This window comes from Pristiophorus japonicus, chromosome 12 (genome assembly GCF_044704955.1).
Source record: "Pristiophorus japonicus isolate sPriJap1 chromosome 12, sPriJap1.hap1, whole genome shotgun sequence".
Taxonomy (NCBI): domain Eukaryota; kingdom Metazoa; phylum Chordata; class Chondrichthyes; family Pristiophoridae; genus Pristiophorus; species Pristiophorus japonicus.
In genome coordinates, this window is record NC_091988.1 from 50,141,516 (window position 1) to 50,160,891 (window position 19,376).

The window sequence follows — 19,376 nt, forward strand, 5'->3', positions numbered from 1 at the left end:
ATGACCAACCAACCTACCAGCAGCCTTCAGTGGACTTGAGGTGAACCTGGAATTTCCATCATGGACTTGTTCAATAAAAATGGACTTGCAATTCCTGAAATGGTCACTGCTACTCCCAACAAGACAGCCACCAGCCACAACAGACTCCGCACATTCACCCAAGGCCGGAATCGAACTGAGACGGTCAACCCTGGAGCGTAAAGCACCAGATCGTCTCAGCCTGTGAAAGACTGTGATAAGATCTCAGAGGAGGGTATTGTCATGTATGTACATGCTGTTTGTAGCCACCAGATGGTGTCATTGTTGGAGGCCACTGAGCAGCACGCACATGGTGCTGCTCTGGTATAAAAGGCCAGCCATTTTGTGAATCAGGCACTTTGGGCCACAATAAAGCAGAGCCAAGGTTGTACCTTGTTCAGTTAAACAGTACTCAATTTGAACCTTTATTGCATACATTACACATATGAAGAAAGGTTGAGCAGGTTGGGCCTATACTCATTGGAGTTTAGAAAAATGAGAGGTGATCTTATTGAAACATATAAGATTCTATGGGGGGCTCGACAGAGTAGATGCAGAGAGGATGTTTTCCCCTCATGGAGGAATCTAGAACTAGGGGGCATAGTTTCAGAATAAGTGGTCGCCCATTTAAAACGGAGATGAGGAGGAATTTCTTCTCTGAGGGTCGTGAATCTTTGGAATTCTCTACCCCAGAGAGCTGTGGAGACTGGGTCATTGAATATATTTAAGGTGGAGATAGACAGATTTGTGAATGAAAAGGGAGTCAAGGGTTTGGGGGAGCGGACGGGGAAGTGGAATTGAGGCCAGGATCAGATTAGCCCTGATCTTATTGAATGGCGGAGCAGGCTCGAGGGGCCAAATGGCCTACTCCTGCTCCTATTTCCTATGTTCTTATGTTCTCAGATACACAGCAGTGATGGGACAGAATAATCAGCCCTACCATGTGACCTAAATAAATAGCATTCATTTAACAAGAATTTCAAACTAAAATTATTCCACAATGGGCATAAATATAAATGATTTCATATTTTCAATTTCTTTACATATTGGAGGGGAACTATCATCATTGAATTGTAAAAAGTAGTTGAACAGTTTATTTTAACTTCTCTCTTTCAGACTCTGACCATTGGTGGGGCAAGAATTGTTACTCCCAATATCCCAGCAGTGAATGGCTACATCCATATTATTGATAAGGTACATTTTTCACCGTTTCATGCAAAAGTGTTATCAACTTTGCATGATTTAAAATAGAATCTGCGTATTAATCTCATGGGAAAGATGGCTTTTTAAGTCATCTGTCTAGGCTAGCTTGGAAATGCTTTCGCAGAAGGTTAAAAAAAGATTTACAATGATTATCTTCAGAGATTTGTGATGTTTAAAAGAAAATCTCGGAACACTATTCAAAAGGATATGATTGAAGATCAGAAGGGAGCTGAGAGATTTTGGGTTTATGTGTTTAAACCCTCCCCCCCACATTCTCAACATTTTTCTGCAACCAAATATATAATTGTTCCTTTCTTGCCATAAAAACTGCATGACTAATTAAAACCAGCTTAATGGCGCTGCATTAGATGATACTGGGCCAGTGGTTTGCCTGACATGACACATTTTGCAGTTGAGAAGTCACCACAGTCGATGAAAGTACAAGGTTTTATATTTTCAGCTTTTTCTACTTTCTTTATATTGTACTCAATCATGTCAGGTATATTTGATGCAGCATGAAGCTCCAGCTGCCGTGGTCTAACAATGCCCCTGAACTCCAACCTCAAAAGAGCCTGACTACACCAATGTGGCATTCACATTATCCAATCCAGAATTAGTTGTAGCCTCTCTGAATGAGATTGATAATAAAGCTTGAATTATGGGCAGTTTTAGACTGTGGACTTCCCGAGGCCTGGGAAACCCAGCTGGCATGAGTTAAAAATAGAATGACTGTCAGAATGAAGGCAAGCAGCCTCATTATAATATATAAATGACCAACTCCTGTGAGCAGATTGGCTATCCGCCCCTTGTCCCGCCTCCGTTAAAATCGGAAGTAGGTGGGTTTGAGGCTGGCCGGGTTCCTGTTTCAGATTTTTTGAATTTTAATCTCTGACCAGATCCCAACCCACCCGTTGTTGGGAGTTAAGCTTCAGCCCTATGTAACTCTATGTAATGTTAATTGTCATTACTTGTGTGTATTTTACACAGTGTGTTTTCCACAAATATATTATAAAACTCTTGCAAAATATCGGTGATTTATTCAGAGCTGCTTTATCTAATTTATTACACCTTTTTATATTTAGATTATGTTGCCTCCTTTGGGAGGTTTACCACCACCTCTACCTGGTTTGCTGGATCTTCTAGAACAGTTGCCTCAGTACTCTCATTTCAAACACTTATTACAGGTATAACTAAAATATGGTTTTATAGCAGAAAGAGTGTTATCTGAATTGGAGTTCACATTAATTTATAACAGTACATAATTTTTCACAAGATGTTCTGTTGTGTGGTAACCAATGGTTACTGAATCTTGGGGATGGGAAGTTCTTCCCTTTTCCCATTTTTCTTCTGTGAAGTTTGTGCAGTTCCACAGCCTTCTCATCCTGTCCTCATTCTATCGTCTTCAAGAAGGTACTGAATAATTAATTAAAATAGAAGAATGTAAACGGGCACATGGAGAAAGCAGGGAATTGGGACTATGCAAAATCAGAACCTGCAGGCTAATTAGTTTGACTTCAGTTGTAGGTAAGTTGCTGGAAGGAATTATTAGAGATGTGTTGAATGTCACAAAAAAATAAACTGTCATTAGGAAATCCTAAAAGGGCTTTTGGAATATTTTGAAGCAGTCATAAGGTTGATTGCTGATGGTAGATATTGTGTGTTTCGATTTCCCAAAAACATACAATAAAGTGCTGTACAGAAAGCTTTAAGTAAAATTACATCCTGTGGAATTGGTGGATAGGTTTTTAAGCTGAATACCAAATTGATTGTATGCATGTAGGCTGAGGGTAATTATTAATGGTAGCGGCTCTGCGTGGGGTCCAGTCACTGGGTTGGGGGGGGGGGGGGTAGATTTTCAACGTCATGTGGTGTTGCAGATCAGACATTATAGAGACAGCCTGATTCCAGTGGAAATGAAAGTAAGTGCGTTTCTATTATAAATGTCCAATCTGCAACACCAGTTATATGCCCAGATGGCAAGTTGAAAATCTAATCCAGGGAGTCGTGTAGGACTATCGCTGTTCACCATCTTTATCAATGATTTGGCTGAATGCATCGAAGAAACAAGTTTACACAAGGATGTGTAAAGGAATTAAGACCTTAGATGAAATAAGTAGTGTCGAAGCTGATCGCAAAACGTTGAGGGCATGGGCCCTCGTGTAGCACATCTCCTTCCATATGGATAAACATAGTGTGAATTATTTAGCCGTGGGGTAATTTCAGGTACCATGCGGAGTTCGGAAATGTGCTTGCCATTTAAAATATCCCCCTTTGTAAGAGGACCCTGGGGACATCAACAGATGGGTACCCAACACCCACTGCTAAGCCTGGGACCCTTCGGCTGGACTTTTGGTCTCTTCTATGAAGATGAGGTGTGGGTACCTAAGATGTGCCCCCTAGCTCACCGAAGACATTTAATTTGCAGGACATTCCCCTGACACTGTAAACTTTCTCTTGTTACACACTTGTGACAGTGCCACTAAAGCATGTATGCTTTATGGGCTAGAAATGGTGTAGTGCCCCATTTGGGGCGACAACTTTTACGGGAGCGTAAAAGTATCGGCGGGTACTACACATTTGATTTTGCCAGGAACGTCTGCTTTAGTGCTCCGAGAGGGAAGTGGAGCGCTAAATCACTTCCCTAAGAGCGCTAAAGGGAGCGAGAGAGGCGTTAGTGGCAGACCGCTGCACAATGTTCCGTGCAGCGCTGCCGGTTTTACAGGCCCTTTCCCTCCCTTAAAGGGACCTGTGTATGTTCGTCGATGTCACCTGCGACATGCGCATAGCAGCCGCAAGCACTCTTGAAAGTGCAGGGTTGAGCAATCGCATGGTACAAAAAAAGAAAAATGCAACACACTGGGGGCATAATTACATTTTGGCCTACCTGACAAGCACTGCCTTTAATTAGCGTTCCCCAAGCGGCCAGCAGCGATGACAATGCCTCCTGCAGATGGCGGTGTTGACGCCCGATGATGTCGCAGGGAGCAGGAGCAGATTTTACATCTGGTGCTATAACAGGTCGCTGCACACCGGATGACATCACGATCTCCAGGGCGCAAGAGATTGAGGCAGTAAGTTTTAGTGCCAGCGCAAACCAGCCAGGGAGGTTCGTGGGCGTCATTGATTTCACTGCGCCTGGTCGGTAAGCCCTTACTGCCCCCCGGAGGCGTTAAAGGGAAGCGGAAAGGAGGCCAATTTCTCCCCTATGTACCTTGATAGTGTGTGCTGTTAAGCCACTCAAACACTGGAGGCATCACAGCTCAGCATAGACCTATGGTGATTTGATACCCATACAACACCCACAAGAGACACTGAGACCTGAGCTAATGTTTTCCCTCCCGAACCCTGAGGACCCGAGCTTAATTGTAATACACCTACCACCACCCCAGTTGGGACCAGCACAGATCAAGAATCAGACCTGGGTGCAATTTCAAAATCAGAAACTATTGTTGACAAAGAGTCTACTTCCAAAAAATGATTTGCAGTGGGCAAGTGCTGCAGAATAGAAGTCATATTTAACCTTCATTTTAATGGAGCAGCAGGTAATAATTCTTGATTTTGTTCCGTTTTTCCTTTAGCAATACCATCTAATCGATAAGATAGAATCGTCGGAACAGTACACTGTATTAATTCCGGAAGATGCAGCAGTTGAAGAGTATTGCAGAGCTGAGAAGATTGAACAGCTGGTATGAGTCCTGTTTACACCATGATTCAGTGGGGTGGATTTTCCCCTCAAGTGGACTTCAGGCTGCTGGCTGGCAGTATGCGCTGGCTGGCCGCCCGGTAGTTTTAAGGGCCGGGCCTCATTACCTTTGGGCCTTGTGGGTGCGGCCAGAGACCTATGCCAGTTCCAGGCACTGTGATATCCGGTGTATTGGCCGCAAGGAGGTAGGTAAGAGGGCCCCCGATCTCTGGGGCGAGGGGGAGCTGGAGCATCAGCAGCTCAGGCTGGCTTCCTGGAGCCTCCTGGCCCCACATAAATGAAGAGGAACTCACCTTTGGGATCCTCTTTGGTCGGGTGGCCAGCTGATACTGGTCGGAGAGTGTATGGCACATGCTCTCCTCAGTTCAGACCAAGAATGACAATAGAGGGTACGTCATAGGACCCCAATTAACATTTTAAATGAGAATACCACCTGACTCAGCCACCCAGTGATAGGCCAAGCGGACCATTACCATGGCGATGGGGGTGGAGGTTATTGCTCGCCATTTTTGGGGCACTATTCAACCCAGTACCTTTCGCAATAATGTCATTATGTAGGGTTCACTTTTCTCAGATGGGTATCTCTAAAGTGCGATACTCAATCAGCAGATCTGAGGTATACTGTCAGCTGCACCTGACACTGCTCTTACACCAGAGGATCTCTGCACATGCATGCACAGATACATGCGCACAACCCCACTCAACAATTGGATCTTTTAATCTTATGAGACAGCAGGTTGGAACGTCTGCTTTTTCATAGCATTCAACCACTGCAAAATGCATTTATAATGTTCCCAGGATTTCTAGCACCAGCTAGACTTTTTAAAATATGGCTCCACATGCAGCTATGGTTATTCAGCAGCAGGTATCATGAGACTATCTGCTAAAGGTAGTCTCATCTCTCTTACCTTTGTGTGCCTGGGAATCAAATGACTGACCTATCTCCCCAGTGATACTAGCACTTTCTATTTTTGTATTTACATGGATGTGGTAGTGTAACTGCGTTCTTGTGTTGAAATGAGGATCAATAAAGAACAAACCTTTCGAATCTTAACCAAAGCCTATGATAGGACTGTTATTTGGGCGATACCCATTTGCCTCTCTCCAGTTAGTAATGAGACATCGCCATTCATCTTATTCATCCATTCTGTGATTCTTTAATGGCAGTTTGTAAATAAACTTAATACAGCCTGCTTATAATTTGAAGTTGCTTAATTCTGAAATCATGCAGAAACTGCTGCCTGTGCTGTTTAAAAAAAAATTCTTAATTAAAACTTCTAGGTGATTAATGGCCTACAATTTGCAGTTGTAATGATGGCGAAACTATCAGTGCTCGCCATTATTACTGTGTAAAACTGACAGCAACTTCTGGCGTCCGCACATGCGCAGTTAAACACGGAAATATGGAGGTTGCTGTCAGTGATACTCTGCTCCTCCACGGGGCGCTGTTGCAGTCTTTGCAGATGCAACCAACCGAGTGATTTGACATGAACTTCAACTTTTTACACACTATTCGCGCTGTAAAAACCATTGAAAAAGTTATGCCTTGTTGAGTGAGTTGTAACTGAGTTTTTACGAACATATGAATGAACATACGAACAATGACGGACAGGTAAAGACCATCTGGTCCATCGAGCCTGTCCCACACAATTGTGATACCTTGTGTATCACAACTTATACACTCCACCCCACCCGAAACCCTATCACCATGTGATCTCCTGGGAGAGGCAATAAAACAGATTTTTTTAAAACAGACCAATTTGGGGAAAAAATCGAAGGTGATCGAAGCTAGTCCAGGAGATCACTCTGGCCATTAAATTCCTTGCAGTACCTACCTCCTGTAAGAGGTAATTTCCACCGCTGCCAGGAACAAATCCAGCTTTTGCTTGAAGGTGTTAAGTGAATCTGCATCCACCACATGAGAGGGCAGCTTGTTCCAGAGGTCTACTATTCTCTGTGAAAAGAACCACCTCCTGACATCTAACTTCGATCTAGCCTTATACAACTTAAATATGTGCCTCCTGGTCCTGCGTACCCTATTTAGTTGAAATAAACAGTCATCTAGAACATTGTCTATTCCCTTCATTATCTTATAAAGCTCAATCATATCCCGTCTAAGTCTACGCTGCTCAAAGGTAAAGAGTCCCAACTCATTTAACCTATCTTGATAACTAAGATGCATTATACATGGAATTAGTCTAGTGGCCCTCTTCTGCACCCTTTCCAGAGCCTCAATATCAACCACCATGTGAGGAGACCAAAACTGGGCACGGTATTTCAAGTGCAGCCTGACTAAGCTCTTGTACAAGGACAAAACAGTACGCCTCGTCTTATACTCAATTGTCCTGTGGATACACTCCAACACCCTATTTGCTCTAGCTATCGCTGCATGGCATTGCTTGTGTACCTTTAAGGATGTATGCACTAGAATGCCCAAATCTCTTTCTATCTCCAATTAGTCATCATTACTGCTGAACAACCTCTCTGCCCCTGAAAAACGAATTTTATAAGTGTGGAGTGTCATTCCTCTACAATACAATCTGGCAAAAATTTGGTAGATGGAGTACAATGTGGGAAAATGTGAGGTTATCCACTTTGGCAGAAAAACATAGAAAAGCAAATTATAATTTAAATGGAGAAAAATTGAAAAGTGCTGCAGTCCAGAGGGACCTGGGGGTCCTTGTGCATGAAATACAAAAAGTTAGTATGCAGGTACAGCAAATAATCAGGAAGACAAATGGAATGTTGGCCTTTATTGCAAGGGGGATGGAGTATAAAAGCAGAGAAGTCCTGCTACAACTGTACAGAGTATTGGCGAGGCCACACCTAGAGTACTGGAAGAATATACTTACATTGGAGGCTGTTCAGAGAAGGTTCACTAGGTTGATTCTGGAGATGAGGGGGTTGACTTATGAAGATAGGTTGGGCCTATACTCATTGGAGTTCAAAAGAATGAGAGGTGATCTTATCGAAACATATAAAGATAATGAGGGGGCTCGACAAGGTGGATGCAGAGAGGATATTTCCACTCATGGGAAACTAAAACTAGGGGACATAGTCTCAGAATAAGGGGCCGCCCATTTAAAACTGAGATGAGGAATTTCTTCTCTCAGAGGGTGTAAATCTGTGGAATTCTCTGCCTCAGAGAGCTGTGGAGGCTGAGTCATTGAATATGTTTAAGGCGGAGATAGATTTTTGAGTGATAAAGGAATAAAGGGTTATGGGGAGCGGGCAGGGAAGTGGAGCTGAGTCTATTATCAGATCAGCCATGATCTGATTAAATGGCGGAGCAGGCTCAAAGGGTCAAATGGCCTATTCCTGCTCCTATTAAGTTCTTATGTTCTTAAAATTCCATAGATTATTAAAATAAAAAATAATATATTTTTAAGTTTGTTTATGATATTTCAGCTTCTACCTTAATCCCATGTATATGTCCTAATCTTTGCTTTCTGTAAATTGATTAAAAATTGAATGATAATCAGTGCTTTTTACTTCCTGGTTTGCAGTCGGTGAGAATTCTTCAACCTGATTGACTGCCCAGCCACAGAGCCTGCTAAATATTTGTGGGCAGTTTTCTTAGAGATCAGTAGCGAGCGCTGTCTCTGTGCCACTGGCCGTGAGAATATCTTTTAACAGCAAAAAACGACTTCTTAACAGGAGTACTTGTTCCAAGAATAGAAGCATTGCCTTGGGGCTGACGTGTTAAAAGGACCAATAATCGAACTTTCTGCTCCAGTGGTGAACCTAAAATGAATACACCTATATGTGAAAGGTTTTGTAATTGACGTCTTTTTGAATTTAAAACATTATCACCTAAAAATGACTGTAAATGAACATTTAATGCACCACATGACGTTCCTCTGTCAACTATTTTAACGCAAGCGCTAAAGTATTTATTTTAAATGGATTAACACCTCCATTTAAATAGCAGGCAAAGGAATATCACACGAATGCATTTTGCATTTGTCCACTAATATCGGCTAAAGTCATTTCTAGCTCATATAAGTCGCTATTTGAGGAACAGCATTGTATTATACAATTTTACCATCACCGCCTTCTGCTGGAATTATTTTTTAATACTATTTGAGGTTATTGTCAAGAATATAACTATTGTCTTGACACTTCCAAATGATTGGGAGCATAATGGTTGGTTAAGTGGCACACAGTATGAAATGAGCATCTGTCTAAAATATTGCCCAAGTGGCACGTGGAGAGGATTGGCATAAGTCATGTGACCAAAGTTGGCAAAGTAAAATGCTGCATCAATTGGAAATCTGCTTTCCAGCAGTAGTTGTAGGCTGAGTACAAAGGCACCTCTATTCGTTAGATGAGGATACCTGGTTGTGCAGTACGAGCTGTTACTCTTTCTTTTACAGGATGACGACTCCATGAAGTATCACATTATTCTTGGGGAGAAGCTCCTATATGATGAAATCAAGGATGGAATTCATCGAGGAACTATGCTGGGACCATCCTATCAAATAACATTCTATACTAAGAAAGATCAGGTATGGAATGTGCTTTATATCAGCAAGACACCTATACTCTTTTTTTCCTTGAAATATAAGTTGCAGGCGTACAGGATGGTGTGAGATTCACAACTACAGTGTGGAATCAGAGGACCCAAGTTTGCGCCCTCTAGAAAAATGGCGCATCTCCATAAGGTGCGCTGACTTTCTGGAAGAAAAAGGGCCTGAAAACTTAGCTTGTGATTCTCCGGTCTCCTCAGGACGTCTTCGTGTTCGGTGTGCCGCAGCACAAGGGGTCGGGGGCGGAGCCAGGTCCCGGCGCTGAAAACAATGCCGGGACATCTGCACATGCGTGCTAGAGCGTGCGTGGGAGGGGCCCGACCCTAGCCCTGGCTGAATGGGCTCACCAGGCAAAGATCGGGACTCGGGCCTCTCTCCCGTTCAGCTCCCTCCCTCCCGTTCAGCCTTCCCTCCCTCCCCCCTCTTCTCCCCCCTCCCTCCCCATTGGCGGCAGGGCCCGCCCGGTATATCTCGCTGGGGACGGGCCCCGCACGAGATGTCGTTAGCGGCGGCCCGACCCAGCCCGTTGAGCTTCTCCCCCCTTTCTCTCCCACCCCCCCCCCCCCCTCCATGTCGGAGGGGCCCCGCCCGGCATCTCACTGAGGGCGGGCCCCGCCCGACCCGGCCCGTTCAGCCTCTCCCCCCCCCTCCTTTCTCTCCCCCCCCTTCTCCTCCCCTCCTCTCTCTTCCCTCCTCCCTTCCTTCTTCTCTCCCCCTCTCTCCCCCCTCCTCTCTCTCTCTCCCCCCCTTTCCCTCCCCCCTCCTGTCTCTCCCTCCCTCCCCTCCTCTCTCTTCCCTCCTCCCTTCCTTCTTCCTTCCCCCCCTCCTCTCTCTTCCTCCCTCCCCCTCCTCTCTTTCCTTCCCCCCCCCTCCCTCCATCCCTGCCCTCTCCTCCCCACCCCCTCCTCCCCACCCCCTCCTCTCTTTCCCTCCCCCATCTCTCCCTCCCTCTATCCCTGCGCTCCTCCCCCTTCCCTCCCTCCCTCCCTCCTCCCTCCCTCTATCCCTGCGCTCCTCCCCCTCCCCTCTCCTCCCCGCCTCTCCTCTCCCTCCCCTCTCCTCTGCCCGGTCCTCTCCCCCTGCTCTTCCCCCATCCTCCTCTCCCCTCCATCCCTCCCCCCGTCCCCCCCTCTGCCTTCCCCTCTCCCCCCTGTTGCCTTCCCCTTCCCCCCTCTCTCCCCCCACCCCTTGCTGTCAGAAACACAGAGACAGAGAGAGAGAGACACTGATAGAGATAGAGAGAGACATTGGAGGGTGGGGGGGAGCCCGTCCCAGCACGCTGTTCGAGGGCTCCCGGTGCTGCAGTCGGTGAGTAGAAATAATTTTTTATCTTTTGATTGATTTCTTAAAAAAAATGTATATTGTATTTAAAAAAAATTTTTTTCATTGATTTAATGGTTGATTTATTGATATATTTATCATTTATTATTGATGATGGCTCTTTATTTGTAAAAGTGAAGTGTTTAATGTTTGTAAACTTCCCGCCCCCCCAATCTCTCATTCCCTACGCCTGATTTATAAGTGTAGGCAAGGTTTTTCTGAGTGTACAAAAATCTACACTTACTGCATTCTAAGTTAGTTTGGAGTAAGTTTCGCTGCCTAAATTTGCAAAACAGGTGTAAGTGGTTGGACACGCCTCCTTTTGGGAAAAAATCTGTTCTAAAATGAAACTATTCTAACTGACTAGAACTGGAGCAAACTAAATGCCGAGAATTGCAATTTCTAAGATGCTCCATTCTAAACTAGTTGCTCCAGAAAAATAGGAGCAACTCAGGCCGAAACTTAAGCCCTTTGAATCATACAATACAGAAAAAGACCATTCGACCCATCATACCTGTTCCATCTCTTTAAAAGAGCTATCCAGTTAGTCCCACTCCCCTGATCTTTCCCCATAGCCCTGCAAATTTTTTCTTTGCATTCAATTTTGTTCTGATAGTTTCTATTGAATCTGCTTCAGGCGTGCATTCCAGATCATATAATCTTATTGGGTAAAGAAATTTCACCTCATCCGCCCCTCTGGTTCTTTTGCCAATTATCTTACAGCTGTATCCTATAGTTACCAATCTTCCTGCCAATGGAATCAGTTTCTCCCTATCTGCTCTATTAAGTTTTGAGCACCTCTACTAAATCTATAAGGAAAATAAAACATTTTGCTCTGGTAAATGAACCTTATCTCTGTACACCAAAATGGTTAATGAATTCCTTGGGAAGGCGCTGTGGCATTTATGTTCTTAACTTCAAGGTCCAAAGCGTTCAGGAATCTGTGTCAACTGAGTTTAGGGGTAACTGGCAGACTGTAACTATCAGATTCTTAAAGGAAAATTAGCAGGGCTATGGGGAAAGAGCAGGGGAGTGGGACTAACTGGTAGCACTTACAGAGAGCTGGCAGAGGCACGATGAGCCATTTGGTCTCCTGCGCTGCATGGTTCGATGATTCAACAGCAAACCACACCACAGCACTCTGTGTCATCACCACATCTCAAGCTGCCACCAGTCCCATGTCTGCAGTTGGTTATCAACAAGTGACAACTGAAACCCCCAAATGCAAACAGACTCCCACAAGCTATTACAGCACAGAAGCAGGATTATGCGGGTCTGCCGCATAACGAGGTAGACAACCAGCTGAATTGTAAGCAGGTTCACAGCATGTCCATTAAAGAGTCTATTGCTTCCAGGTGCACATCATTATAACAGTGCACTAGTTTATGTACCACAAGAGGTGGGCACTGTAACACATTATACTAACTGTTAAACATACACAACTCCTTCACTGTTACTGTAATAAAGACACGTTACTTTAAATGTTCAGTGTAATTGTTTTCTTTCAAAATAAATAGTTTGTACATAAACAGCACCGCTGGGGAACAGTTGTTCATAAAATACAAAGAACACCCAATGAAACGTAAAGACAGGCCCAAAGGAAAGAACTACTGGGTTTGAGCTTAGAGAATCCATGCTGATTCTTTGACTGCGAGCTAAGTTTCTCCTTGCTCTGTCATCCTTTGTCCCTTATTCCTCCTCCTGCCTCTTCCATATTGCTGCTCATTATAAATTAATAGGTGAAAGCCTCTTTTGATGACCATCATTGTTACTTTGCCAGCTCACTCATGCAGTTTGTACATCATCCCCCAGTGAAGTACATACATCGCAATGATGATTTGAACACACCAAATGTCTGCTCTGCCTGATTATATTCCTGTTTAACCAATGTATGCTGTTATATGGTCATTGCTGGGGGCATGGAAATTGCATAGTGGCATCAAATACCATTTATTGAGCAGGTAACTAATATTTTTGAGGAGCCAACTGGCTAACTTTCCAATAAATGAAAGTATTCATAATTTCCTTAAAATATGGGCATCATGGGCACTGCTTGGAAACTCTGCATTCACCCTACATAATTATTTGGCGGTGGTTGGAGGTCATCCTACCACCGATTGAATAGTATCCTTTCTGATAATGAATGCCATGGGTTGTTGCAGAGGTTTCTGAATAGCCACATGGTTGTGTCAGTGGTGGTCTGTACCCTGAGCATGCTACCTCTTTTGAAAAACCTCATTGATCTTTTTTGATGCTGCCGTCTGCTGGTATCCATTTTAATGCATGTCGAAACAGGGTATTTATGACTTGAATAATATAACTATTAACTGCAAAATACTTGATCATTAACAAGATTCTCGCCAATGTCTGGAAAGAGCCTGTGGCTAAAAAAAGTTGAAGGTCGTTAATCATTTTTACCATTGCCAGCAGCACAGTATTGATGTAGTTCCTTTTTGCAGATGCCACAATTAATGTATGTCTTCCTTGGCGAGACATAGCCTCCTCCTACTTTGCTCCTCTGAGGCTGAGGCAGATCTCTTGGCGGGGGCAGGCATGGTGGCTGGAGCAGTTGTGGATTCTCCTTCCATGTCCTTGAACTTCTCTGGTCCTCTTTTGCTAATTATCCTCCTCCTCTAACGTGTACAGCAAAGGAAGACTCGGTGATACATCCATGCTACTGTGTAGACTAAAACCATTGAGTTGCTGTTTACAATATATCATGTTTTGGTTGCTGCTGGAGCTCTGTCAACTTTCTCCACTGCCTTGATGCAGCCTTTAGTGCATCATTAATACAATCTGGACCAGAAGGTAGCCATTGGAATACTTGCAAGTTCAACAAGCCAAAAAAACAAAACAATACTGTGCCTGTGTGTTAACGTGCTTTGAATTGGTTTGGTTCCTGGAGGAATTTTGGGAGTTAGGTAAAGATGTTATAATACTCCACTAATACTAAAATGGGTCCATGTTAATGCACACTTAGTACATGTATTAGCTTTAAAACAAAATAATTTCATCCTCTAAGATTTAATACTTTCTTTAGCCTAGTAATTCTCCAGCTGCTATGGCTGTAAGCTCAAGCAGAGTTCAGTTCCTAATGCTATAATGCATATCTGGATGTCTTTGTATGCATTGGACATTTCATCTCTTGTGACGGGAAGTGTGTTCTCATTGGGTCGGAGATTACATTAAGGCATGTTAGCCCTTTATCCTTTCCTGTTGAGGCCATCCACATGCATTTTTGAGCCCTCTACATATACATTTTTTGTTTAGCTCACAGCTAAACCCCGAAGGATAATGCAGCTGTTCGTTTACATGGAGGAGGTTAGTTTTATCCTTGCAGCTGCTTTCTCAGAGGCTGTATGTGGTCGACTTGATGTGTTCAATCAGTTCTCTTAAGTATGTACAGATGACAATTTAAAAAGAATATTTAAAACAGTTAGTTGTGTTACTATTACTCTGGAGTTTGTTAGTTGTTGAATTGCTACATGCATTTAAAGCTGATGCTGCTTGAAGTTTTTCTTTTATTCCATCCCGGGGATGTATACATCACTGGCAGGGCCAACATTTATTGGCCATCCCTTGTTGCCCATAGAAGTTGCTGCTGAGCCGTCTTCTTGAACCACTGTGATTTCTCTTTATAGCTGTTTGATACAACTGAGTGGCTTCATAGGCCTCAATTTTGGCCGAGCCCGTTTTTCTGCGTTCCGAGGTGCGCCGAAAAATTTTGTTGCCACTTTGGCTGCTGTCCGGCCTCTTCACTGCAATCGCGTAGCATGGCCAGTCAAGTCGGGGGTAGAGCCAGCGTTCTGCACCGAAAACTGCCGGGACGTCTGCACATGCGCAGTGGAGTCCGCTGGTGATGTCCACGCATGAGCAGTAGCGCTGCGAGTCTGCAACAACGGTAGGTCTCTCACTTTCAGAGCGTGGCGATGGGCTCCTTCAGGTAAAGTTCTCTGCATTTTTTCTGCCTCCTTTGTTGGGCTAGGGGCGGGCAGGAGAACTGATAGTGCTTCTGTCTGCCGGTGATTTCTATCAGTTCTCCTGGCCGCCCCTAGTCCTGGCCAAGTGGCCTCCTGGTGCGATTTCTAAGAGATCGATTGCACCGGGGGGCCACTTGGCCAGGGCTAGGGGCGGGCAGGCGAACTGATAGTTGGTGATTTCTATCCGTTCTTCTGCCCGCCCCTAGCCCTGGCCGAGTGGCCTCCAGGCTGTACTCAAAGAAAACCCAAAGGAAACCCTTTGAGCATGGCTGAGAGTGTGAGACTGCTGAGTTTATCCTATAGTTTTATGACAGAGTATCTTGGTGAATTTGTTTGTGCATTAAGATAAAGGCTGAGGAATGGAATATCTTTTTCCTTTATGCAACTGGTTGCACTTACTACCGTCAGGTTGAGCAAATATTTTTTGCAGTGTCGAGTTTCTATTTTTACGTAGCCTATCATTCGAGGTTTTGTTTGCAAGGTTTGGTGGTTTGTAAGGCTTGGTGGTTTAGGTGCAGGTCCTCTCCGCTTCCTTTCCTGCCCCTATCCCAGGCCGAATGGCCTCCGATGTACCTATTTGCGCCAATTTCTTTAATTTTCCACAAGGGTTTTCTGAAGTGGTCACATAACGCTGGCCTCAGTATAAATGGAGTAACCATTAGCTGGCCAAAGTTCCTAAATGGGCAGAACTGGCGTAGGTAGCTGGTAACGACCACTTTTGAGAGAAAAAAAACCCAACCTAAAAAAATCGTAACTAATTCAGTTACACCAGAAAAACCAAGTTACTCCAAAAGAAAACGGAGCAACTCCTGGCCAAAATTGAGCCCAATGGCCGTAAAGAGTCGTTGATGTCACTGTTCCTCCTAATTCTTTTGGGTGCTCGGGCTGCTCGGGACCGGCAAACAGGTATGGGATGTGAGCGTCATTGGCAAGGCCAGCATTGAATGCCCCCCTAATTGCCCTTGAGAAGGTGGTGGTGAGCCGCGTTCTTGAGCCACTGCAGTCCGTGTGGTGAAGGTTATTCCACAATGCTGTTGGGTATGAGAACACGACCACCATCTCCAAGTTCCCTTCCAAGTCAGGGAGGGGGTTCCAGGATTTTGACCCAGCAATGATGAAGGAATGGCAATATATTTCCAGGATATTGCATGACTTGGAGGTGGTGGTGTTCCAGGGCGCCTCCTGCCCTTGTCCTTCTCAGTTATGGGTTTGAAAGATTCTGTCTAAGAAGTCGTGGCGAGTTGTTGCAGTGCATCTTATAGATGGTACAGACTGCAGCCACGTTGTGCCGTTGGTAGAGAGAGTGAAAGTTTAAGGTGGTGGATGGGATGCTAATCAAGCAGATTTGTCCTGGATGGTGGTGAGCTTCTTGATTGTGGTTGGAGCTGCACTCATCCATCACACTCCTGACTTGTGCCTTGTAGGTGGTGGAAAGGCTTTGGGGAGTCAGGAGGTGAGTAATTTGCGCAGACTGCTCTTGTATCTGTGGCTGTCCAGTTAATTTTCTGGTCAATGGTGACCTCAGGCTGCTGGCTGTGGGGGATTCGACAATGGTAATGTCATTGAATGTCATGGGGATGTGGTTAGACTCACCCTTGTTGGAGCTGGTCATTGCCTGACACTTGTGTGGCGCAAATGTTACTTGCCACTTATCAGCTCAAGCCTGAATGTCGTCCAGGTCTTGCTGCATGTGGGCACGGACTGCTTCATTTTCTGAGGAATTGCGAATGGAACTGAACACTGCAATCATCAGTGAACAACATCACTTCTGATCTTATAATGGAGGGAAGATCATTGATAAAGCAGCTGAAGATGGTTGGGCCTAGGACATGGTCCTGAGGAACCCCTGGAGCGATATCCTGGGGCTGAGATGATTAGCCTCCAATAACCACAGCCATCTTCCTTTGTGCTATGTCTGACTCCAGTGGAGAGTTTTCCTCCTGACTCCCATTGTGTCATGTATCTCATATTACTGTATATAACTGTATCTTACCATGCTATACATGACTGTAACTGGATATGACCTGTAACAATAAGCATACCTTACTACCAGGGGTGCACTTGCAGGAGACACTCCATACCTGTCCCACTGAGGTATATAAAGGGAGGTCTCAGGCAAGTGCAGCACTGGAGAGCTGGAATTAAAGGTGCAGGCCCTGAGTGACCTTGACTTCAGCATGTGTCTCGTGTAAGTCAGTACATTAGAGTCAGGACTTAACAGTGGCGACGAGTTACGGGATCACAGGATCCACAGAATGGCTACCAACAGCTCAGATGAGAAATACAATGCTGGAGACAATTGGGAGGACTTTATAGAAAGGCTCCAGCAAAGCTTTGTGACCAAAGACTGGCTGCACAACGATAAGGCAGACAAGAGAAGAGCCCATCTCTTGACCAGCTGTGGCTCAAAAACATAAGCTTTAATGAAAGACCTGCTGGCACCCGAGAAACCAGCAAGCAAGTCGTTTGAGGAGTTGAGCACACTGGTGAGAGACCACCTGAAGCCAGCGAGCAGTCTACACATGGCCAGACACAGGTTCTACAACTACAGACGCTGTGTGGGCCAAAGCATACCCGACTTCATGGCGGAACTTCGGAGGCTGGCTAGTTCATGTGAGTTCCCCGATGAACTAAGGAGAGAAGTACTGAGAGACTTTTTTATTGAAGGAATAGGCCACGCAGCCATATTCCGAAAGCTTATAAGAGACTAAGTACTTGACTCTAGAGGCAGCAGCACTGGTCGCACAGACGTTCTTGGCAGGCGAAGAAGAAACGAGGCTGATCTATACTTCGGGTACGACAACCAACGAGGCATCGGAACAAGGGGTTCACATTTTGAAACAAACTGCTACCCCCACACACAGACAAAGGCAGAAGAGCAGGCCTTCAACAGCAGACAGTGGCACCAGAAGCCATCAAAATCAAGGGCCACATGAACGGCCGATCACACCTCATCAACCCACAATGCGAGCAATCAACAACAGATTGAGAGAAGCTCAAGGGAGATCAGCCAGACGCAGCTCATCCTTCGGAAACAATAGAAACGGTCTGTGTTGGAGAAGTGGGGGAAGGCACTCAACCAGGGTGTGTCGATTTCAGCATGCCCTTTGCAGAAACTGCAATTACACAGGGCATCTGGCTCGCATGTGCAGATAAACAGCAGCTCGGCTGATATACGAATCGGAAGGGTCGGAAAGCGGACCAGAAGACGGTTGGAACAGTGCACGGGACGGCGAGATACAGCGGGTTAACACGATCAATGTCCACTGATCTTACACCAAGACGCCTCCAATTATGATGAGGGTTCTACTCAACGGGATACCCGTCAACATGGAACTAGACACGGGGGCCAGTCAATCCCTCATGAGCGTTCAACAATTTGAACAGCTGTGGCCACACAAAAGCAACAGACCAAAACTCGCAAAGATCGACACCAAACTAAGGACCTATACTAAAGAAATCGTCCCAGTCCTTGGCAGCGCCATGCTCTCAGTCACACACAAAGGGATGATGAACCGACTTTCCCTGTGGATTGTCCCCGGGGATCTCCCAGCCCTGTTGGGGAGAAGCTGGCTAGCAGAACTTAATTGGAAATGGGATGATGTTCACGCCATGTCGTCAGAGGAACGGACCTCCTGCTCAACAGTTCTAAGCCGTTTTGAACATCTCTTTCAGCCAGGTGTGGACACCTTCAAAGGGGCTAAAGTTAGAATCTACATCACACAGAATGCCAGACCAATCCATCACAAGGCTAGAGCTGTGCCTTATGTGATGAGGGAAAAGATTGAAAACGAACTGGACCGGCTTCTGCGGGAAGGCATAATTTCTCCCGTGGAATTCAGCGACTGGGCAAGCCCCATCGTCCCCGTCATGAAGCCTGATGGATCCGTGCGAATCTGGGGATTACAAGTCTACCATAAACAGAGTCTCCCTACAGGACCAATACCCGCTGCCCAGAGCAGAGGACCTATTTGCCACGTTGGCTGGAGGAAAACTTTTCTCGAAACTTGACCCCACATCTGCGTGTGTGACGCAAGAACTGACCGAAGAGTCTTAAGCTACTCACCACTATCAACACACATCGAGGCCTTTTTGTGTACAATCGATGCCCATTCGGCATCAGGTCGGCAGCTGCTATATTCCAGCGCAACATGGAGAGTCTGCTCAAGTCCATCCCGGGGACGGTTGTGTTTCAAGATGACATACTCATCACGGGTAGGGACACCGACTCTCATCTCCGCAATCTTGAGGAAGTACTAAGTCGATTGGATTGGGTAGGCCTAAGAGTTAAGAAATCCAAGTGTCTGTTTCTCGCGCCTGAGGTTGAATTTTTGGGCAGAAGGATTGCCGCTGATGGAATCCGCCCAACCGAATCCAAAACCGAAGCGATTCGCCTGGCACCCAGGCCCCGGAATGTCTCGGAACTACGCGCCTTTCTCGGGCTACTCAATTACTTTGGGAACTTTATGCAGAACTTGAGCACACTGCTGGAGTCTCTCCACGTGCTACTCAGAAAGGGGTGCGATTGGTTTTGGGGGGATGCCCAAGAACGCGCCTTCAATAAGGCACGCAACCTTCTATGTTCCAACAGTGTTTTAGCCTTTTGTGACCCAGGTAAAAAGT

At 45.3% G+C, this 19,376-nt stretch overlaps 1 protein-coding gene across 6 annotated transcripts in view; it reads left to right on the forward strand.

Moving 5' to 3' along the window:
* stab1 (stabilin 1) overlaps positions 1 to 19,376 on the forward strand; it is a 271,384-nt gene that overhangs the window by 141,295 nt on the left and 110,713 nt on the right. For all 6 annotated transcript variants that reach the window (XM_070895414.1, XM_070895415.1, XM_070895416.1 and 3 more), the window contains 4 exons: positions 1,135 to 1,212; positions 2,304 to 2,405; positions 4,800 to 4,907; positions 9,301 to 9,432. In XM_070895414.1, coding sequence (XP_070751515.1) covers positions 1,135 to 1,212; positions 2,304 to 2,405; positions 4,800 to 4,907; positions 9,301 to 9,432 — 420 coding nt within the window. The remainder of the gene's footprint in view (positions 1 to 1,134; positions 1,213 to 2,303; positions 2,406 to 4,799; positions 4,908 to 9,300; positions 9,433 to 19,376) is intronic.